This window comes from Leucopleurus acutus, assembly GCF_964270905.1.
Source record: "Leucopleurus acutus genome assembly, chromosome: 9".
Classification (NCBI taxonomy): Eukaryota; Metazoa; Chordata; class Mammalia; order Artiodactyla; family Delphinidae; genus Leucopleurus; species Leucopleurus acutus.
Genome location: NC_139144.1, coordinates 108,183,152 through 108,205,791, shown reverse-complemented (window position 1 = coordinate 108,205,791; position 22,640 = coordinate 108,183,152). Strand labels below are relative to the sequence as shown.

The 22,640-nt window shown below is 60.6% G+C and overlaps 1 protein-coding gene across 1 annotated transcript in view; it reads left to right on the top strand.

The window, feature by feature from the left end:
- Positions 1-22,640, top strand: part of PTPRN2 (protein tyrosine phosphatase receptor type N2) — a gene marked incomplete at both ends in the record, with an annotated part of 672,304 nt that overhangs the window by 257,331 nt on the left and 392,333 nt on the right. Inside the window, 2 exons of the mRNA XM_082845910.1 lie at positions 4,857-4,943; positions 11,525-11,604. Coding sequence (XP_082702036.1) covers positions 4,857-4,943; positions 11,525-11,604 — 167 coding nt within the window. The remainder of the gene's footprint in view (positions 1-4,856; positions 4,944-11,524; positions 11,605-22,640) is intronic.

Sequence of the window (22,640 nt, the reverse complement as noted above, 5' to 3'; positions counted from 1 at the left end):
GCCTGTGCTCTGCGATGCCGGGGAGCTCAGCCCTCACAGGAGCTCAGTGTGTATGCCCAGATCGTCGTAGGCTCACTCACTCACGCTCTGAAAAACGGGGCCTTCATTCGACTCCTGCAGGGAAGACGGTGGCGCCAGATGGGAGTTGGGAACTTGAATCACTGTGATGCCAGCAGGATTGTCCTCATCAGAAGCGTCACTTCTCTGCATCGGGGAGAATTCCTGTGGGGTAGCAAAAATTTTAACTGCCTTGTAGGATTATTTAAAAAGAGAAGCATCGTTATGTGTTGTAGTGATGGGTACGGATAACTAGAATAATTGGTGAATCCCGTGAAAATCTCATTTTGTCGATTGATTTCAAGTATCATCTCAAAAAACGTTGTATCGGGCTTCCCTGGTGGCGCAGTGGTTGAGAGTCCGCCTGCCGATGCAGGGGACACGAGTTCGTGCCCCGGTCTGGGAGGATCCCACATGCCGCGGAGCGGCTGCGCCCGTGAGCCATGGCCGCTGAGCCTGCGCGTCCAGAGCCTGTGCTCCGCAACGGGAGAGGCCACAACAGTGAGAGGCCCGCGTACCGCAAAAAAAAAAAAAAAAAAAAGTTGTATCAAGGTTGACTCGTTTTCATTTTGTGATCCATCACCCAACCTTCGGTGAATTTTCAAATAAATAGTGAGACGTCCGCAGTGAGGAAGTGAAGCAGTGGAAGCGCGGTCGGCTCCTGGATGCAGAGTCCTAGACGCGAGCGTGGGGCTGGCGGGGGCATCCGGCCCCGTCGCCGCATCCCGTTCTCTGCTTGGTTTCATGTGTCTCATAAGTAAGAGACGATAGCACTTGGAAAAATAAGACCTGGAGAGGTTACGGGTGCAGACGCTCTTCCGTCTGGTTGGGCTAAAATCCAGGCAGAGGTGCAGCGGTCGGGAAGCCGACATCCCAGCATTACCTTGACATTTTCCGTTTCCATCTTTCTTTGGGGATTTACTAGCACGATCTTGGGCAAGGGATTTAATTACCCGAGTCTCAGTTTCCACCTCTCTCGAGTGAGGTTAATACGGGACCTTCCTCCCAGGTCTGTCGTGAGCAGTGAATGAGAGAATTTCCGTGGAGTCACGCACGGCCGAGGGCGGAGGGACGCCTTCCAGAAGTCTGCACTGGTCCTAAGCTTTCTGCCCCTTACGCCGTTTTCACTAGTCTTTATTTTCAGAGTGGCCTCCGAAACTCCCTCATCACCTCCTCATTTTGGCCCCTTCCTCTAGTCCAGCAGTGACGCAGGACACCGCGGCCATCGTGGGGCTGTGCGTGTGGCCATCAGGCTCTCCTGAGAGCGGGGCGCGGCTGCCCCTCAGCGGGCTTCCGTCGAGGTCAGGACGCAGACGCAGTCCATTTCGCCTGTTCTGCTGACTTAGTAGCTCCCGGCAGCAGCCTTGTTTAACGCGGTTGAACAGCAGGAACGTGTGGCTTCAGAAAGGAAGTGGCTTAGTGAGGAGGCCCGGCCCAGCTGTCGACAGGAAATCCTTCCTGCCGCTGACAACCAGGCAGGCAGGGGACCCCACGGCCGCTGCCGGCTCTGACCTCGAGCTGCTAAAAGCGCCCCCATCTCTCTCTTCCAGGCGGCGCTGGACGTCCAGGTAATCAGGGTGGCAGCTGTCACAGGCGGGCCCCTGAAATTGCATGTGCTGTATCCGTCCATTGATGTTTGAAATGAACCCCAACTGCTTTCTGAGGAAGTTCAGACCATGACATGACAGCTGATGCCACATAGTTTAAAAATAAAACAGAAACAACTGCTGCTCGTTTTGAGTACGGTCAGCACCTCTCGTTTGTCCGACTTGCACGAGAACGGAGCCGCTGTTGTCCTGAGCCATCTGCCTGCCGGAGCCGTGACAGCGAGACGGGAGGGGCTGACGGGGTCACCGCGCGGCTCCGGTCATTGAGGTGTCTCCTTGGAGAGCGAGCCGGCCACTGAGAACATTCTGGGCTGGCGAACCTCATCATTATCTTCAAGGCTGTTTTAGATAATCTCGTAATGGAGGAAAATGTTCAATTTCTGGGCTGTGAGGGTGGAAGCAGGTAGGGCCAGGAGGCTCACGGTGGGCCTGACATCCACGACGGAGGCGCCGGACTCCGCATCTCCTTACGTTACCCCTTGTTGAAGACGAGCTAGGAAACAGGGTTCGTGGAATCTCGTAGCAACCTGGTAGGGAAGTTGGTTTGTGTCTGGACTTTGGAGAGAAAGGGAAAGATAAGAGCTGGTCGCGCCCTCCGCAAGCCTGCAGCTCGTGGACAGACAGGACCGAGATGCGCAAAATCCTCAGAGACCTTTGAAAATAAGTGGTGTGCTGGGTGGCTTGGAGTCAACGTGCAGAGGGAGGCTCGGGGAAAGGAAGGAGCTCGTGGCCTTAGGGGTGAGAGCTGGTGGGGCCTGCTTAGTGGCCAGAAGCCGGGGAGGGGGGGACAGGGCCCTGTCTTCCTGACGCCGGGCTGTGGGACTCGTCCCCCTCTGATGTGGTGGTATTTCTCCTGCGCACTGAGCTGGCGCTGTGGTCAGCACCGGATGGCTCCCTCGAGACCCGTGCCCCGTCACCAGGGCACAGGTGCCCGCAAGGAGCTGTCCCCGCGCGGAGCTCGGGGTCCCAGCAGACTTCATGTAGATGCAGACGTGCTCGAGCACCGGGCTGGCTGAGGGACAGACGGACCTGACCTGCAGCTCCTGGCAGGCAGCGGCGAGGCAGACACCAGGGTTCTGCGTGGACTCCTTTCCCAGTTGGCAGCTGGCCTCCCGGTGGGGCTGAGATGGCAGCTCTGAGAGGTGTCCCTGGGATTTCGTGAGTGAGGGGACGGGGTAGAAGGGCCCGTGTCTGCACCACATGCACACACACCTCTTTAAAAACATTCTTATTTTAAAACCTCATGACGTGAAAGCCTCTGGAGAGCGTGTTTGGGAGGTTTGGGGGACTCGTCCACCCTTGATGGGAGGGTCCCCAGCCTGAGGGCTACTTACTCAGGAAGCAGGATGGGGGTGGGGGGGCAGCCCCTCAGCTGCAGACCGGGACCGACCTCTCCTTCCTCACCTTTGGAAGAACGGCTTGGAGGTTGCAGACGGTTTGGAGTCACCAGCAGGGGTGTGGCGAGCGGGCCTGGCGCAGTCAGTAAAAGTGGCGCCGCTGGCAGCAACCGGTGTCCCCACCCAGAGAAAAATTCCAGCTCTGCTGGGCTGGCGGCCTGTCTCCCCCCAGGGAAGAGGTGGGTGTAGCGCGAGGCGCCGCGGTGGGCGGCGTGCCTCCCGGCCCAGACCTGCCGCCAGCTCGCGGTGGGACTCGCCGATCGCAGCCTGCCGAGCGCTTCCTCCGCTGGGTGACAGCGTCTTCCGAGGGACGCGGCGGTCAGCCTGGGAATCTCGGAGCGGTCGCCCCCAGTCCCGTCGCTGCGCCTGCTTCTCCGCATCTCCTCGGGGCGCAGAGGCGTCTGGAGCCCTCCCCTGACGCCAGCCGACGTCACAGCCCTTGTCGACGCGTCTGCGCGGGATTCTGCCTCTGCCCTTACGGAGGCGTCCCGCTCGCCCGTGGTCTCGCTCACCTGCCGGCCCCTCCTGCCCGCACACCTGAACCGTCTCAGCAGGCTGCAGGGCCTGCCCGGCGCCCACCTCCACGGCCCCCGCCTCTGGGACCCCCTTGGTTCCTTCTCGTGCCCTGCGCCCCGCTGTCTCTTGGAGTCACGCGGTCCTGGGACAGCCCATCGGGCACCCCCTGCATGTTCACCACCTTCCACTCACACGGTGCCGCCCTCTGTGGGGGGCGGGAGGGGCAAGCGGGCTTGGCACCTGGGTCCTTGCGGTCGCCCCCCGGGCGTGTCTGTGTCCCCACCTCCTCTTGCCATGGGGACCCCAGCGGTGGTGGATGAGGGCCCACCTGATGACCTCACGGACCCTGTTTCCGCGTGAGGCCACATTCTGAGGTTCCGGGTTTACGACGTGAAGGTGTGCGTTTTCGGTGACACAGTTCAGCCCCCAGCGACACAGGCCCTTTCCCTTGTTGGTGACTTTGCTGCTTGTGTCCCCACTTGGATATAAACCCCAAGAAGCAGCTCAGTGTCTGTTGCTGAATTTCCCGGACAGCGCCCGGCACCCAGTGGCTTTCTTGCACATTTGCTGAATGAATGAATGAATGATAGGCTGGGACGGAAACCCCAGCTGTCGACGGTGCTCACGTAACTGCAGGCGAGTTCTCCCCTGAAGGGCTCTGACGGGCTTTCACGGGCAGCGCTTGGGGTGCGAGACAGGCTGGGCTCAGGGACCTGAGTCACATGCGCTGCTGGAGGTGCCCCCCTGGGGACGCTGGCCTTGCTGGGGGTCCGAGGCTCCATGCTGTGGCACATGGGCCCCTTTGGGGAGTCGCTGCTGCTGCGCTGTCCTGCCATCCTTAAAAGTGTGACTTCAGTATCCTCACTGGCGCATAACTCATTTTAGAAATGAATCCGAATCCACTTAAAGACATGCGTTCCCTCCGCACGTTTGACGCCCCTCCTGAACTTGGCTTCCCGGCCTCCGCCCCCCTCTCCCACCTCCACCCCACTCTCCCCTGCTCCCCGGCTGAGATGAGCCAGTTGCTGGCTCCTGGGCCCATCACGCTCCCCTAACAACCCCGTTCGCATTCTGGTGTTGGTCTTCTTGCTGGAAAACGCAGGTGGTTCATCACGGCTGGGGAGGCCTCTGCTGCCGGGTGGCTGCAGCCCAGCCCTGATGTGACAGGGGTACAGCCGGGGCAGTTCTCCGAGCAGGGCAGGGTGGGAGGGTGGGCTGCGGGGGTCCCTGCTCCTCGGGTGCGACAAGCCCGCCACGTAACCCTGTGCTCTCCCCGCAGCCCGCTGAGCCCAGAGAAGGGGACAGAGGTGCTGGAGGACGTGGCGCGTCTCCTGGACATGCCGGCGGGCGTCTTCTCGGACATCGCGTGAGTGTGGGCGGGGCCCTGGGCGTCTTCTCCGTCTGGTGGGTCCACCGTGCGCTTGTGGGCTTCGTTAATTGTGGCACAGAGAAACTGGTGAGGGAAGAAGAGGAAGGAAAGGCCCAGCGGGGCTCAGGTTGCTTCTGTAAGAGCAGCTGAAACCCAAGCATCATCAGAAGGACCATAGTCCCCTGAAAGAACCCCGCCCCAGGCTTCAGGTCTCCCCGCTGCGCCAGGAACCACCCAGGAGGCTCTAGACCGTCAGGATGGCCTGGCCCCCGCAGGCGAGCCAGGGCCTCGGGGCTGGGCCCTCAGCTAATGAGGCTCTTCTGACAGCTCCGCGCACGTGGTGGTCCACGGGGACGGTTATCGCTGCACAGATGTTTACCGAGCGCTGAGTGCCCGGGTGGAGTGGAGAGCAGGCGGGGTTCCTGCTCTGGGGAGCTGAGCTGCCAGCAGAGGTGGACACGTAGACAGAGTCAGAGAAGGTCAGGCGCCTTCCATCCCGTCCCCGCGAACAGAGGGATGAGGTCAAGAGGGAGGAACCTGGGGCAGGAGACCCCACCCACGGGGGGGACGTCCACATGGGAGGGTCATGCGGCCGTGGGAGCCCGGCCCAGAGCCCAGGTGGCCTTGGTCCCAGTGCTGGAGCCACTGCGGATGTTCTCCAGGAAGGCGCCTTTCCAGCCGCCCGGAGAACGAACTACAGGGGACCCAGGTGGAGCCCAAGTGCCGTGAGGCTGCTGAGGTCTCCGGTGACGGGCCATGGCCTCGGAGCGGGAGGGGCGGCGGGAGGGGCGGGTGCAAGATGAGTCACCCTCTGGCAGAGGGTCCATGTCTGTTCCGTTCAGCCGCACGCGGGCCCCCGAAGCCACTTGTATTCCCACCTGTAACATCAAGGGTCTGTTACAGCTGTCCTCTGTCAAATCGCATTGATTGGCTGTGCGTCCGGCACCGCTCCGGCGTGCAGGACCTCCAGGAGGGTTTGGTCATCAGACTCAGGCCCTGGAGTGGGAGGGCCTCACGCAGCCCAGCGGGGAGCCGTTCCTGCTGCCCGTGGCCACTTCCACAGGCCCTTTGGCCCTGTCACGGTCTCCGCGTGGCCCAGTAAGCAGGACAGACGGCCTGACCCGGAGGTTCTGACTGTTCCCTTCAAAGAGGAGGAGGGGGTCCCTGGAGCTTCCTGCCCTGTTCCTGGCTCCCGTGGGCAACTCCCCTGGGCTGCACACACCACGGGGTCCCCACGGGCTTGGCCACTGAGTGCCCAGCTCAGGTCCAGGGGTCCCTGCTGCACGTCTGCATAGGCACGCCTGGCACGCTGACCGCACGGCGTGGGTGTGTGTTACACACGCGCATGACGGAACACACGCATGACGGAACACGCGCATGACGGAACACGCATGACGGATTGAGTGATGGCACAGGCGGGTCTGGCACCCCAGACGGCCCCCAGTGACACTGCACCCCTCCCTCTGTAGAGGGGACATTGAATGTGGCCCAGGGCTGAGGGAGGGAGGGAGGGAGGGAGTGGGTGCCTCCTTCGTCGGAGGCAAGAACCTCGTGCGAGAACTCTAAGGGCCTCAAGTACCAGGCAGAGGGGTCCTGAGGCCGGAGCTTCCAGGAGCAGCTGGCGGCCTGCAGCGCTGGGAGACGTCCTCGCACCTCAGAAGTAATCACCCGAATGAGCTCTAGGGTGGAACTCCTTAGGCCCCCGCGGGGCTGTGTTCATTGAACCTTCATCATCTTCCGTTAGCAAAACCCTCCGTGGTGACCAGGCAGCAGACGGAAGGCAGCGGTCCCAGCCCCGGGCTGTTTCCTGGAGACGTGCCCTTTGCTGCCCCCCTGCCGCCCCTTGTTTCTTAGAAACCTTCCAGATGGGATGGAGGCCGGGGCTATGCGCCCCCCCACTGCTGCCACGGGAGCGTTTGAGGGAGGGTTGGAGAGGAAAGGGAGTTGTGGGAAGTGGCGTCAGTCCTGGGGGGCTCCAGTGCGGGGGCTCGGGCCTGGGGCCTTCAGGAGACGCTGCCTAGCCTGCCTGGCACCCCTCTCTGGCCCCCCACCTGGGTCTGCGGCTCAGTCCCTCCAGGTCTGGAGACTCTGGGGTCACAGGGGTGTCCTGGGGGCTTTCCAGGCTCGGAAGCTGGGCCGGTTCCCAGACCAGCTCTTTTGTAGACATCACCTGCCAGTCTCTTTCCTGCTCAGGGGACGGGGGCTTCCGACTCCCCCGGGGCCATGCTGCACCCCGCTCTTTCAGCCTTTGGGAGTCTGGTCCAGGGCCCTCGCGTGACTAAACCCCCGAGCGGCCCTTTCCCCGCAGCCTCGCCCGGCCCTGGAGCCCCCCGTCTGCCCTCGAGCCTGCTTCTGGGTGCCCAGGCCTCTTGGGAACCCCCGTCCTGCCCAGTTAACGCTCATCTCGCACCCCTGAGTATTTAATGCTGTACGTGGTCTGCGGGGGGGGGGTGTGGTGTCCCATGCCACACACGCACGTCCTGTGTGTCGCCCCCAGGACCCAGCACGTGAGGACACGCACCAGCCGCAGGGACTGACCTGGGGGGGGCCTGGGGGGATGACCGCGTGGCCAGCATGCTCTCAGGGCTGGTCATCGTGGCAGGAGAGGAGAGGAATCTGCCCCACGAGGCGGCACTTCCAGGATTGTCTGCGTGTTTATGGAAGTACTAGTTATGCTTCATATGTTTTGTTAATGGTTATGTAGCTGTCAAGCAAATTTCATTATTTCTTATTACATCGTTAGAGGCCATTAAAACGGCATCAGCGCACTGGTGTAATTACGCCGGCAGACGCACAGCGACCGCGGTTGTGATTTTAATCTAATCGTGGCTGTCCGCGGAGGCGGTGCTGATTGACGCGGCTCTGAGTCAGGTGGGCGGCGCTGCAGGGCCTCGCGGACCCCCAGCCAGTGGGGCTTCAGCCAGCTCGGGGAACGCGGGCGCCAGCCTCATCCCGGGCCCCCCTTCGGGTCCCCCTTCGTGAGTCCTCGTGAGGCAGGAAGCGGTGTGATTTCCCGTCCGTGTGGTCGACCGCGCTGACGAAGGGCGGTTCCTGAAGACGCAGCGGGAACTCACGGCCTGACGTGTTCACGAGGTCCTGTGCACAGGCCAGGTCAGCTGGACCCTGCAGGAGCCCGGCGAGGACGTGGCCCCCCGTCCCGTGCCCACCGCCGACCCTCCACACCTCCCTCCCCATGTGGGGACCCCGCAGGTTTGGAGGATTCTGGAAGACGTGTTTCAGCTTCCTGGAGCAGAGATCGTACTTACTTGCCTCCTGTTTTGTTTCCCTGGCGACTTGCCAGAACTGCCCCTGTTTTACAGCTGGGCAAACCAAGGCCTGGGAGGTTAAGGCTCAGCAGGGTGACAGATGGCGACACAGGACGCGGCTGTGCAGTGGAGACTATGCAGGGGCTTTCACATCCCCGCGCGTTAGAGCAGGTGCTGGGGAGCGAGCACCCGAGCTCACGTCGTGTTCGGCCATAAGGGGCTGGATATGCCCCGTGCAGCGGGGTGACCCTTCCCTCGCTGGGGCCAGGGCCAGGGCTCAGCTGCACAGGGGCTGGGCCGTCACAGACCGGGTGTCAGGTCGGGAGTTGGTGACGGCAACACGGACCCTCCATTCAGGGCGTGCTTTCCACGCTAGGCGGTCCCAGGGTCACGGCTGTGCATCCCGGGGTCATGTGTGCATCCCAGAGGTATGTGTGTGGCGTCCCGGAAGGAAGGAGGGCCCTGGTGCCCCGTCGGCCTCTCCCGCTGGTCCCGCAAGTGTTGGGGCAGGTGAACAACCCCTGTGTGCTCCGTCTTTGGGAATCCAGGGACATCCGTGAGATCCTTAGAGAAAACCGTCGGCACTGGAGGGAAGATTAGATTTGGGGGGTCCCACGTGCCTGGAACTCTGCAGACGTGGTTTAGATTAGACACGTCCCAGAAGCCACGCGTAAACCCAGAGCCGCGCCGCGCGGATCTGCTGTTAGTGCGTTGGTGGTGGGTGTGGACGCTCGAGTTGGGAAGGACTTTCTCCTAGTTTTGGAAGCAGTTGCGCTAGATGTCGGGACTCAGTCCTAGACGTAGCCCCACCGTCCACACGCGTGTCAGGCGCCGGCGGGAAGTGTCGTCACGCGAGTGATCTGTACAATAATTAATGTTTAATTCAAGCACAGACATCAGGCAGTCGCTGCACTTGCTAGGAGGTCCCAGAGCGACGGTTTTCAGAGCGTCTGTGGAACTGGGGTTGGAACTGAGAGGGGGCAGAACCCGATTCCCACGGCGAGGGGGGAAGACGCCGCGGCAGGAAGTCTCCAGGGGCAGGGAGGCCCCCTTGTCCACCCCGGGAGCATCCAGCAGGGGCCAGGGAGGGGTTTGCTGCACCCCCTCGGACCCTGGGGCCTGGGGAGTCCACGGAGGACGCTGCATGCGACGTGGGCGGAGGGTCGGACAGGTCCTCTGGGTGCCACGCGGGGGCGGGGGGGCGGGCGGGGCCCGGGAAGACTAGGCTCGGCCGCGACAGCGGGGGTGGAGAGGGAGGGTGGCGCTGCTGCCGGACGTGGTGACGTTCCTTGTACAGGGAGGTGATCGGGAGGCCCCGTGGCTGGATGAGCCACCAGAGCTGTGGGCGCCACGGCAGGAGCTGCTTCAGGAGCGCTCGCTGCGCTTGCGGCGAGGCCCAGGCTCCTGGGTGGAACGTCCGACAGCAGCGGTGCTGGAACGACGGCCATGCTACCCCTGGGGGCTCCGCAGTTCCCTCTGCAGAGGACCCGGCTGGCCAGGGAGCTGGGCCAGAGGCCGCCTGAGGGACAGGACCCAGGCCGCCTGAGGGTCACGAGTGGAGGTAGCCCCTGAATGCCAAGAAGCCCTGAGGCTCGTGGACGCGTGGTCTGAGCTCCCATGACCTGGAGCAGCGGGCCGGCCTCTGGATGACGCGCTCGGGAAGGAGGGGAGGGGACAGAGTGGATGCAGAGGAGGTGGCACGTGGCACACGCCTGACTCGGTGATTTGGTTCCTGCTAGCGGCGTTTCTGCCGTTTCTGAGAGTGTCGCTGTCCTTTCCACGTAACTCTTCTCAAGCGCGGTCCCTTTCACTTGAGTCTCACTCTCGTGCACTTTTCCTTACATCACCCTTATTAGGAGCGCCTTTGAAATGATCCCGTCATAGACGCTGGAATTGGCGTGGAGTGGCTGGGAGGCCCGGCAGGGGGCAGGGCCAGGTTAGAACATGCAGGTGACGGGCGGCCTGGCGGCGTCACCTGTGACTCAGCTGGGCTCCCTTTAAGGGAGGACAGCCCTTGGGTCCTCAGGGTCTTCGTCGTAAATGGAGGCGACGGCGCCTGCTTTGCTGGAGAGATTAAACACGGTACACGCGAAGCTCCCGTGCGCACGGAGGCTCAGCAGATGGCAGGCACGTGGTTTTGTTCTCGGCGGTGTTATTCGGTGGTTGAATCTGTGCATACTGATAAGACTGCATGGCATCAGCGAGGAAGGCCCAGCCCCTGGGCCAGGGGAGGGCAGTCGAACTGAACACAGCCTGTCGTGGGGAACTTCACCGATCACCAAGAAGAGCAGCTGCCTTGCCAGGGGCATCGTGACGGCCAGGAGCCCCTGGAAACCACGCGTGTGACGGGAAGGGCCACCTCTGAGCGGCCCGCGCCGTTCCGGCCCCCTCGACACCAGCTCCTGGGGGTTGTGTCCGGGAGATGACGGCCCAGGAGATGCGGAGCTGGGACAGTCCTGACAAAGGCGGCCTCCCTGCCGCGCTTCAGACGAATCAGTTGTTGAAAGGGGGATGTACTTTTCAAAGTCATGTGCAACACAGTATTTAAAAAGCTTTGAAAATTATTTTTATCAGATATTCATTTTTAATTATTATTTATTTATTAATTAAGTTATTTATTTTTGCCATGCTGGGTCTTCGTTGCTGCACGCGGGCTTTCTCCAGTTGCAGCAAGCGGGGGCCACTCTTCATCGCGGTGCGCGGGCCTCTCACTATCACAGCCTCTCTTGTTGCGGAGCACAGGCTCCAGACGCGCAGGCTCAGTAGTTGTGGCTCACGGGCCCAGCCGCTCCGCGGCATGTGGTATCTTCCCGGACCAGGACTCGAACCCGTGTCCCCTGCATCGGCAGACTCTCAACCACTGCGCCACCAGGGAAGCCCCCCTGCCAGTTATTTTTTTACTGAGTAGTTCTAAAGATTTCAATAAGTTTTTTAAACAGCTCCTTTCAGGAGAATTTTAAAAATACCCGTCTCTTTCCTTTCTGCTTTTGGTTCCTGCGGCTCCCTTGGGAACAGAATACTGAAAACAGTTTCCATAACAATTTTTCTTTTTCCCTTGCAAGAATATCTGCTTGTTATTGTTGGATATTGGGGTTGATTTGAACTTTTTGTAAGAGCCCTGCCGTGTGTGTGTTAGAAAAGCGAAGCCTGTGGATAGAATTCCTGGAATCTGGGAACAGAGTCACAGTGACCCCGCAAAGCCACCCCCGCGGAGGTCGCGTGTGGACGAGCAGCACCTGGGGTGCGTGTGGCGTTCAGGGAGGAGGCCCGTGTGCTGAGCGGTTCTCACGCCTGTTAAACGGTCTCTTCCAGGGTCTCGGGACCAGCGGTGACCTTCAGGGTGCGCGCCAACCTCCAGAACGTGACAGCGGCGGACGCTGCGAAGGTGGCAGGTGAGGCTGCTTCCGCGCAAGCGCACGCACCCGCCCGGGCAGGGGAAGGGGGCCAGCTGCTCCGAGGACAGCCGTCTCCCCAGAACCCCGATACTCATCGGGTGGGGCCCGGAGGGGAGTGGCTGGCCTCCCGGGGGTGGGGGGTGGCGACCGCACTGCTCGCTCGGATAGAAGGTGGTGTAGGGGCGGGGCTCCGGCCTCTGCGAAGAGCCCGTGTGGACAAAACAATGCCCTGGTGCTTTGAGGTTTTCCGTCCCGTCCCAGCCCAGCAGCTCGCACGGGCTTCACCGTGTCCACCTGGCCCACGAGAGCACGGGACGAGGGTCTGAGTAGCCCAGTGCTTGACCTCGGCGTCCCTCTTAGAGCCCAGCCCGTCACCCGCTCACGCATTTTGAGGTCTTCTGGGGGTGGGGGGGTCCCAGCGTGTGGTCGGTGTGTGTCACTGAATGAAAAACGCAAAGCGCAGAACGCGGGGTGTGTACGAAGGCTGCTTTCCCCTGCAGCCCACGTTTGTTTTCAGCTACTGAAAATTGTGTAAAATGTACAGTCTTTCCGCCCAGTAAGAAAAGTATAGGAAACGTAACAGAACCTGAGCCTCACGTTTTCCAGTAACTCAGTGGGAAGGACTCTCGTGCTTTATGGTCATTGGTAAGCGCAGTGGCTGAATGCACCGACCCAGACGCAGCAGAAAATGACCCTTTGTTTCAGCCAATCCTGTATGTGGCTAAATATATGAACTATTTTTAATGAAACCTACATTTTCACCCCAGTGTACAATGCAGCACGGTATTTGGGCTGACTTAGAGATCTGGGCGTTTAGTTCTCGTCCATTGAGGTATCACCTTATGGCGTCTATTAAAGTTTCTTTATCCAGTGATGGTCAACAGGGCATAAAAATAGCTGTAACACCCTCTTTGGTGGAACAAACTGTAGCTCTTCGCTATTTTGGTTGCTGTTGGCTTTTCCTTGTAGGATATTTTGATGCCCTTAGGAACTCTGATTTGCTGAAAGGAATGATTTGGGGAACAGAATTTTTGGTTAAAGAAGAATTCCTTGCGGAGTTGTGCTACTTCCCAGAAAGGCTGTGGAGAGCTGACGCGCACGCCCCCAGCCCCCATGCCTCCTAGGCTTCATTTCACTGTAACGGGTGGAGCTCGGGGTCCAGCTGAGCTGAGCAGAGCAGAGCAGAGCAGAGCAGCCTTTCTCCGGGGTTCCGGAGAAAGGAAGTCAGCAGATTCCATTCTAAACACTCCGCTGGCTGAAAAGGAGCGGAGTTCCGTGTCAATGGCTTCACCCTTTGTGACCACGGGCTCTTTCCCTGCACAGCACCCATTTTATGGTCCTCGTTCCTCAGCATAAGAGATTATTGAATATATTTAAGACCAAATCAGTTATCACTTTTTACCCAGAAATGCATTAACAATTGTTCCATAATTGGCAATTCATTCCAGTGCTGGGAAGTAATACTTTCAAAATTGGATTTGCTGGAACTTAAGGGTGCTCTGAATGGAATGAAATGGAACGAAGTCTTTTTATCTTTTAGAATTGTGACAATAGATTCACGACAACAGCATTTCATTTATTTTATTGCTTTCTGTGGGAAATGAGGTTGATTATTTGAAGTCTGCTTCCTTGGTCATTTGAAATGTGTTCACGTCAGGTACCGAGGGGGAAATTGCACGTGCGGTTTGAGTGTCGTATCGCCAACCCTCTAAATACTCAAGTTTCTGAATTACGTTCTCGTGAACCAGCACAGCTGTGCCAGCCAGGGTGTTTCTTGCTTGTGCGAAATGGATGACACACGTGCATAATTTTAAAACTTCGTTTCTTTTGTATTTTAAATAATTTCGTGGTGTTGTGGACGTACCTGATGCTATACAGGGAAAGGATTACGGAGAAGAGTCTGTGACCATAGGATCCGAGCGTTTGGCGGCAGAAATACCAAACTGTAGTGGCACCTCGACCCCGGCCACCTTGAGGGCGTGTTTGCTGCCACCCGGAGAAGCAGCCTCCTCCAGTGCGGGGTCCTCCTAGGGGTGGACGTGACCCCGTGTTAGCAGGAAGAGTTTGAACTTAGAAGGACGTTTTATGGCTCCAGTTTTAGAAGATGATGTGGAATCTTACTAGTGTTGTTGTGGCAGTGTGGGCTGGGCCGGCAGGATGGGCCGCGTACAGACCGCACAGCCTTCCGCCCGCGTGTCGGTGCCCCTGCACATCCCAGGACCGTTTGCCTTTGGTTCTCACCGTGGGGCTTCCTGGCGCTGCGCTGTGCGCCCCTCTTGTTACCAACAAAGGGAGACGTGACCCTATGATGAGTTCAAAGGGCATTTCCTTTGCCTGTTCTGCACAGGGTGGTACAGAACTTAATGAAGAGTCATGTAGCCAATGACACATCTGTCCCCGTCAGACATGGTCCGTGTTTGTCCTGAGAGGTGGATGCCGTGGGTTTCCTTATACGGGTGGTTCTTTCCTGGGCATTAATTAGTGAACTTGGGCGTGGACGTCAGGTGTGAGTGAACAGTGGTTCCCAGGAGACACTTCCTGCGAGAGCACACAGAGAAAACTGGTGGTTACGTTCGGTCTTCGTGGCCACGTCATCTAGTCAAGTTGAGCAGGACAGAAAAGTCCTTTGCTCACTCTTCACTTTCTCGGTAGCTTATGCTTAAGTAGCGTATTTCTAACCCGTGTGTGCGTCTCCCTTCAGGGAGGATGTGCTTGATCACCTTTAGAGGAAGCACACGCGCTGCGCCCCGCGCCCCACGGAGACGCCTGCCCCGTGGTCCCCGGGGCCGTGGCCTCTTGCGTGCGCTGCGCGTCCCTCCTGCCCTGAGATCGGCCGTGTCTGCGACCCTCCCGGGGGCCTTTTCGGCCTCAGCTCCTCTTTGCTGGGGTGTTTGACTCGTGACTGTCCGGCAGGTGGTGGGCCGGGCTCAGAGGCTTGTCTCCCTTGGGTCTTAGCAGCACCAGCTGCGTCCTGTCTAATCCAAGCTCTGGCCTCAGCACTCGGCTTCCATTCTCCCTCTGGGCTCATTTCAAGTAACACACGTGATTTTAAATCCTAGCATCTCCCGTTTGGAGAACGATGCCTTTAAACACTGTCAGGTGCAGGCCCAGGGCTGGGAACCGGGACAGCTGGACGCCAAGACCCACCCGGACCGTGAGCTCTGCCCAGCCTCCAGGTGAAGGGGGCAGGCATGTCCTTCTGCAAAGTGTGATGCCGTCGCTCCTGGGAGATCGGAGTGACGCCTGCTGTGATGCCCACGCAGCGCAGCTGTCTGGACGGCCGACCAGGCTTCTCCCTGACGGGAGCACCACGCGAGGCCCAGGCCACAGGGACGTCTGCAGAGCCCGGCCTTCAGAGGAGGGGACGCCTCACCTGGGTGCTTGTTGGGGGGCTCTGAGGACCAGCGTGCGTGCCAGGTGGGCTGGAGGGGAGAAGGGGGCCATGCAAGGGGCAGCCACGGGGCCGGGCGGGGCCGGCAGCTTGACTCTCACCCGACTCAACTCGTGGCAGAGCCTTTGGGTCCATGAGAAGGGCTCAGCGAGTTCATGGCGGCTTGTGGGGTCAGCGCTGCCTTCCTGACACCCAAGGGGCTTGGCCAGTGGCCCAGGTGCCCGCACCTGCACAAGGAATCCCGGAACAAGGAGGCTGCTGACCCAGAGGAGGAGGGGCTCCTTGCGGCAGCGCCAGCTGCACACACAGGTTCCCCTGACGGCCCGGCCTGCTTGCTGCGGTCACACCCTCCGTTCTCGCCTGGGATGCAGTGCCTGCACCTGTGAGTGTGGGCCGGCAGCTGTGCGTGTAGGTGCCCGGAACCGGTCTTGCAGCCAGTGCGCTTTCATTGTGATTGAGAGCCCGGAATAGATGTTAGAGGGGCTGGCGAGCCCTGGAGCTGGAAAGAAGGCTGTGCTTTTTCAGCGAGACTGAGGAGGATGCTTTGGAAGCGCTTGTGCAGTCCCGCTGCTGAGAAACCGTGCTCTCTGCAGGCGAGCGGGACGCCTGTTAAAAGCTGGGAAAAGCCGAAGGCTACAGGGACTCTCATCTCCTCCAAGACGGAACGTGAGAATCGGAGGATGTTTAGGTAGAAGCGGCGTCGGGGTTCCTCCTGATCTGTGCCTTGTGACACAGATGAGGAACACAGGCCAGAGCGGCAGTGGGCTCGTGGTGGGATGCAGGGAGCCTGCGGGGTCCGCTGACTGGCCCGTGGCAGAGGCGGGGAGCGGCCTGGTCTCAGCTCTCCAGGCAGTTCTGGCGCGGTCGCCTCACAGCCTCGGGCAGGTTCCAGGTCAAGGGCCCATGAAGCCTGGCTGAACCTCGGGGGTCACCAGCAACAGGCAGGGGGCCCTGCAGGGTCAGCTCACCTGCTGCTCCCATTTCAGCAGGCGGGTTGGCAGACACGGCGCCTGAGGACTGAGGCGGGAAGACGGGCAGCAGAGGAAACCGGCCGGGGGTCTGGGGACTCGGCAAGGGTCTCAGACTCCAACAGGGCGATTCCGGAAAAGAATCTGAATAATTTTCCAGCTCTGTCTGTCGTATATCCTGGGTTGTTACCTGGAAGGGACGAGCTTGCTTTATTTCGCTGAGTGGATAGACTGTGTGTTTCCAAAGTGAAGTGCGCGACAGAGGCCCGTCCTCCCACTGGCCGTCGGATGCACCCTCCGTGTCTGCCGTCCAGGAACGAGGCTCATCTGGGCCGGGGGTCACATGGCCGAGTGGACGTTCCCCCTCCGCAGAGAGACTGTGGCCTGGAGCCCCTGCTTTAGCGGGTGCTTGTGCTTTTCCTGAGGATGAGGAAGGAGCCTAACGACAGAGCCGCGGTCCTCACGCCTGTTCGGGAGGAAGCAGGGGTGGTGACGGCCTCGTCCTGGATGGATTCGCGACCAGCTGCAGAACACGCGGCGGGTGGCAAGGTGCCGCTCTTGCTACTGGAAACAATGAATCTGTTAACAGTGAAAACACGCTGTCACTCGGGGGCTAGTTCAGTTTTTGGAGAGCGCAGCTCAAGAAGTTCCTGTGACAACAGTCGGGGCTGCTCCCTCTTCACACTTACGTGAAGACAGAATCTGCTTCTGTTCGGGTAGACTTGGAGACCCGTCTGCAGACGAATCTCCTGTCTCATCCTCGGTCCCAGAAAGGCATTTTCTGGCTTCTTTGGGGCACCCCCTCCCACTGCTACAGCCCGCAGCAGAGTGGACGGGAGGCTGAGAACAGGCGTTTTCAGCGCACGGGCCTCCCTTTCCTCCTGGGATCTGCTGGCTGCCCCGGAGTTGGATGCAGCCCAGAGCCGAGGGCTGTTCGTGGGCAGCTGTCAGTGTCAGAACCAAATGCCGACACGATGCGATCCTGCAAAGGCAGAGGAGTCGGGACGGGAGTGGAGCCCAGAGCTTGGGGGTCCTGGGGGGCCAGACCCACGCAGGTTCTGGAAGCTGTGAGCATTGGCCGGGGCTGGGCGTGCGAGGGTGGAAATGTGGACCGGGCTGGCCTGCTTACTCCCTGGCCAAACGCGAGTGCAGAACCGGGGAGTGGGAAGGGGCCGGCTTAGCTTCGAGGTGTCCACGCCGAGGACGTCTACGTCCTGTTGTCTCGGGGGTCGAGGCGTCTCACGGAGCTGCTCTTAGTCGAGGCCAGTTTCCCACTTACCAGTCATTGGTTGGTACCAACGCAGGGCGGCCAAGTACCAGGCCCTGTGCCGGCAGTGGGGATGCTGGGGTGACGGAGCAGAGACTGGGCTCTGGTGAAGGTGCGGCCTAGCGGGGGAGATGGAGGAGGAGGACGTAAACATGCAGCGCGATGTAATATGGCGCGGCAGGGCGTGATGTGACACACTCTACAGCGTCGTCCAGTAAGATGCCAGGTCAGGCAGTGTCGCATCGCGTGCACCGCCACATGATATAATTTTGTCATCACGTAATTATTTGATATTACCTGACATTGTATAGTACACGATATAGCGTGACGTGGTGTATGGTGTGTTATAGCATAGTGTTGTATGCAGCAGTACGACGTAACATACTGTAAGACAGTACACCGTACGATGGTGTACTGCACATCACATCACCTCAGGGAACGTGGAGTGGTCTGAAGAGAAACCAGGCAGGGCATGAGCGCTGGACGGGTCGGGACGGGAACTGGTTTAAGTGGCCAGACAAGGCCCCGAGAGGCCGTAGAGACAGAAGCTGAGGCCGCCGGCAGCCAGGCCTCCGCGTACGAGCAGCGGGATGTCTGCATCTCTGGGTCGGGGCCCTGGATCTGGGAGTTGGCGACACGATGCCCAGCACATCCTTGGGGTCTGTTTGTGGTTGTCAAGGTGGGTTTTGTAGTCTCACGCTTATAAGCCCCGTTTCCTTCCTTCCTTCTCCTTCCCTCTTCCCGCTCTGTGCTGGTGCCAGGAGTCACAGAGAACCATACACAACAGGTCTTGTCCTCTCCAAGCCTGGAGTCTGCTGGAAAGAGAGACATTGTGGCCCAGACAGCCTGGGGAGGCAGGGAGGGCTTCCTGGAGGAGGCATCTCGCGGGAGCACTGGGGTTCACGAGGGGGTGCGACGGGCTCAGACCTGCAGTTTTAATTGTGATACATGACACTTCTGAAAGCTCCCGGCTTCAGCTCGAGGGATGTATGGGGAGACGAGGTGCGCTAGAGGTGTTTGTGTGGTCCAGAGGGACACGCGTCACGGATGCGGACACGGCGACGTCGTGGGTGAGGTCACAGGGGCCCTGGGGACACGTCTGCTGGACCTGGTGTATGATGACGGTGCTGGGTGTGTGAGAAGCGTCCAAGCTGAGGGCACCAGATTTTCTGGCTGGGTCACCCGGGCAGAGGGGCGTTTGCTGGGCAGTGGCGGGGGGGGGGGGGGCAGGAAGCACTCAGGACAGGACGACGTGTTATGGGGACGTGGTAAGTGCGGTTTGGCCCATGTGCGTCTGGGGCCCCGAGTCTCCAAGAGGGACACGTGCAGGTGCAGCTGGAGAGAAGCGGCCCCGGTGGCCCCGAGCTGACCCGAGCCGGGCAGGTGCCACCTGAGCAGCTGCTGTCTGCGGAGGGCAGACTTCTCGGTCACACGGGCCCCGCCCAGCCCTGTGACCTGTGGCCCAGCGCTCTGGGGCTAAGTCCCAGTTGGCTCGTGTGAAAATGACGCAGGAACCCTGATCCACAGGACAGTCGAGTGCTGGGTAAGGGCGTGCTGAGGAGCGGGCCTGGCACGCGGGCCCCCGGTGGGCAGGGTCCTGTGAGCTGCCCCTGGGATGTGGTTGCCAGACTCCTTCCCTACACGTGGGCCTCCCCCTCCACTGCCGCAGCCCTCGGCCCCGGGGGCTCAGTGCTGATCTCAGTGGTCAGGGCGTAGCCGGCCGCCCTTGGAGGAGGTGACCCGCCACGTGCAGGGCTCAGGTGGACGCTGTGTCCAGTGCCGGGGCTCCGGGCCCCCAGCAACACGCAGAGGACACGCGCTGCTGTCCCTTTGCCCTTCTGCTTAGTGAGTGTCCAAAACCCCAGTCCTTCCAAGTCACACAACTGTTCCCACGGTTGATCGTTGTGACGCTTCGTCGGCACGTGAACGCTGTTCCTCCTCTTCTCAGCACAAACCTGAGCGTCTTTGTACCTAAGTGGGAGGTGGCTGGTTTTAAAAATAGGGCTGTGGCCGCAGCGCAAGACAGGCACCCGCGGGAGGAGACACGGTGACAGCACGGGCGGGCCACCGGCAGCATGCGGGGAGGGACAGTGTGGCCCGTGGCTGGGGCCTCCTTCAGCAGTTTCCAGCGGCCCCCCCTGCCCCCGGCCGCACAGCTGGGCGAGCGCAGTGTGTCCCAGCCGCCTCTCCGGGGCTCTCTGGCTGCACCAGTCCCCATGGCAACGGCGGAGGGCGCGCAACAGCGGAGCAGCCATGAACGTGTTTCCCTGTTTCTGCAGGCCGGCTGCTCCAGGTGGGGTCTGAGTGGAGGCTCCCAGCCCAGACCCTCCCTGGCCCCCACGATGCTGGGTCGGTAAGCCTGGAGCCCTGCGCAGACCTGGGGGCCTCCTTCCTCCTGGGTGGCCGTCGCACCAGCTCTACGGCCAAGCTCAGGTCTTTGACACTTGAGGTGTTCTGATGCTAGAATTTCAGAGGCCCTGTGACGCCTAACTGTTTAACAAATTCTTCCCACGAGTCCTTCGGTGTCTGAGCGCCTCACCATTTCTCCTAGACGCATCTGCAGCATGGAGTCCCTCCGCACACCTGGCAGCCGCGGGCGGTCACCTGCCTGGCCCAGGGCAGGTCCCGCAGATGCTGGGATCAGGAGAGGCACCTCTCGCCGCAGGACAGAGGGTCAGGAGCTGAGAGCCCCCTGCAGGGGGGCAGGGGCTGGGCCTGGCTTTGTCTGTTGGCACTTGGGCAGGAAGCCCTTGGGAACGGGTGGGGACGTTTGTCACAGGCAGGTCTCACTGTTAGCAGGCTGCTGAGGCCAGCGCTGCCTTCCTGGGCTTGTTTCCCACCCACTTGCCCATTTTCCTCCTGCACAGCGACACTGAGGCTCCGATGGCCCGTTCTTGAAAGTGAGCCCCTGATTACAGGGTGTGCTGGTACCCCGGGTCCATCTAGTTACAGGGCACGCTGGTACCCCAGGTCCATCTAGTTACAGGGCACGCCGGTACCTGAGGTCCATCTAATTTACAAGTGACGTTGGTACCCCAAGTCCATCTAAGTCACAGGGGATGTTGGTACCCCAAGTCCATCTGGCCCTGAGACACAAGTCTGAAAAGGCACCGTGTGCTCGGGGAGCTGCGGTAACTCCGCGGGTGGCTGTGTTATGGGACAGCAGCCCTTGGGGTGATGCTGAGTATGTGACATGCAAATCAGCCAGCAAACAAAAGGCTCCACGGGATGGCGTGTGAGCCCAGCTGGAGCAGCTCCCACGGCCCCCTCTGTGGGAAGAGGAGTCACACGGTGGGTGCCGGCTCCCAGGCGAGCTGGCTGCAGGATCGCCTGCACGCTAAGAGCCAGTCTGCACGGGCTCCGTCCCAGCCTGGCCCGGTGCCCCCTCTGCTCTTTCTTGGCAGCCGAAGCTGGGGACACAGACCCGCAAGAGTGGGGGCCAGGGTTCAGAGCTGAGTCCCAGCCCCCGTCCTGCAGCTCCGTCGTGTGACGGCTCCTTTCCCGGCTCCTTCTCTGTGGGACGGGACTGGTAATTATGCCCCTGGGGTCGCAGTGGGATTAAACAATGGAGGAGGAGTTGGGTGTGAGTGAAACTTGGCTTCTGCAGGGTTGGCAGGCTGCTGTCACCGCCCACCTTGGATTTCTGTCAGTTTTGCTTGCCCGGAGTGCGTGGTGGTCTCCGTGTGGCCGGAGCTGCACTGGTGCTTCGTGGGGTTGGACGAAGGGGAACCGGCCGTGTGTGAGGATTGTGGGAGGGTCGCAGGCTGATGGGACCATTGCGTGGTCATTAAACGTGGACCCAGGTCTTCCTGGAGGGGGAGGGAGGTGTGTGGCCACCGTCTGCCCCGGACTTCCTCCTGCTCGAGGACCGAGGCCCCATCGTGAGGGCAGAGCCTCGGTGTGGATGGTCGCCCAGGGGAAGGCAGCTCAGGAAGGACGCCCGCGGGGTCGATGCCCTCGTGCTGATTAAGGTGGTTGTACAAGTCCTCCTTTTCCATTTAAAGGCAGTTTGCTCTCTGTCAACACCTTGTCTTATTACAATTGCAAAGCATGAAAAAGCAAATTCACAATGAAAAGTCTTCAGCCAAAGCAATGATAGGATTCCCTCCTACAGGATAGAATGGTACAGATAAAGTCTTGCCAATGTCACAACCAAATCGACATCCCCAAACTGCCCCTCGAGGAGGTAACCCAAGCTGCCACTTGGAGAAAACTTGGTCATGAGGAGCGAGTATAGACGTCCCGGCTGGACGACGGCGAGCCACACCCTGCAGGTGCACGCCCGGGTGCAGTGCTTTATTTAACCTGTGACTTCTAAGAACGAGAACAGTGACGCCGTCAGCGGGGCTTCCTGCAGGGCTGCTGTTCACCTCTCTTGACCCTGTGACTTCTAAGAACGAGAACAGTGACGCTGTCCTGCAGGGGCTGCTGTTCACCTCTCTTAGCTGCAGAGCTTGGGGCAGGGCTGCTCTGCGCTGGGCCCTCCGTGATTCTAGGGACCTTGGCAGAGACAAGCAAACCACGGGGCAGCAAGGGCAGCACCCCTGGCGCTTCTCCGGCTTCCTCGTTTCCTCCTCCTGCACAGTGAGGGAGTGAAAGGAAAGGGCAGGCCGGGCCCGGAGCCCCTGCAGAGGGGCCGCCTGCTTGCCAGGGCTCTGCCCGGGCTGCTGCCCGGGACCCCGCCGCCCACTGCCCCTGCAGCCCAGCCCTTCACATACCTCCACCGGCTCCTCCTCCAGCCCCCGTGCTGCCCTTCCTGCATCTCCCAGCCCTGCCTCTTCCCCGGACCCCGGACCCTGGATCCGCACCAGCTCAGCAGGAAGCCTCCTCCCAGTCCGCCCGTCACTGCCCATTCGACCCACAAGGCCTCCCCCTCCTCCCCCAGGGCCGGCCCTCGGCCAGGCTGGCTTCCTGCGGCTCCTGGGCAAACCACGGTTGGCGCCCAGCCAGGCTCCCACGTCTGCGTCTGGCTGGCAGCTCTCACTTCTGCGCAGGGGAGCGGTGTGGCAGAATGACCGTGTGGCCCCAAAGGCTGCACTCTTTACTCCATGGCCCTTTGCAGAGTCCTAGGACGGCGGTTTTCAGCGTGTGGCCCCCAGAGCGACCACATCAGTATCGACTGAGAACTTGTTAAAAATGCAAGTTCCTGGGCTTCCCGGCGGCGCAGTGGTTGGGAGTCCGCCTGCCGATGCAGGGGACGCGGGTTCGTGCCCCGGTCCGGGAAGATCCCACATGCCGCGGAGCGGCTGGGCCCGTGAGCCATGGCCGCTGAGCCTGCGCGTCCGGAGCCTGTGCTCCACAGCGGGAGAGGCCACAACAGTGAGAGGCCCGCGTACCGCAAAAAAAAAAAAAACAACAACAAATTCCTGGGTCCCCAGGTGTCCTGAGGCCCATCCTCTGGGGAGGG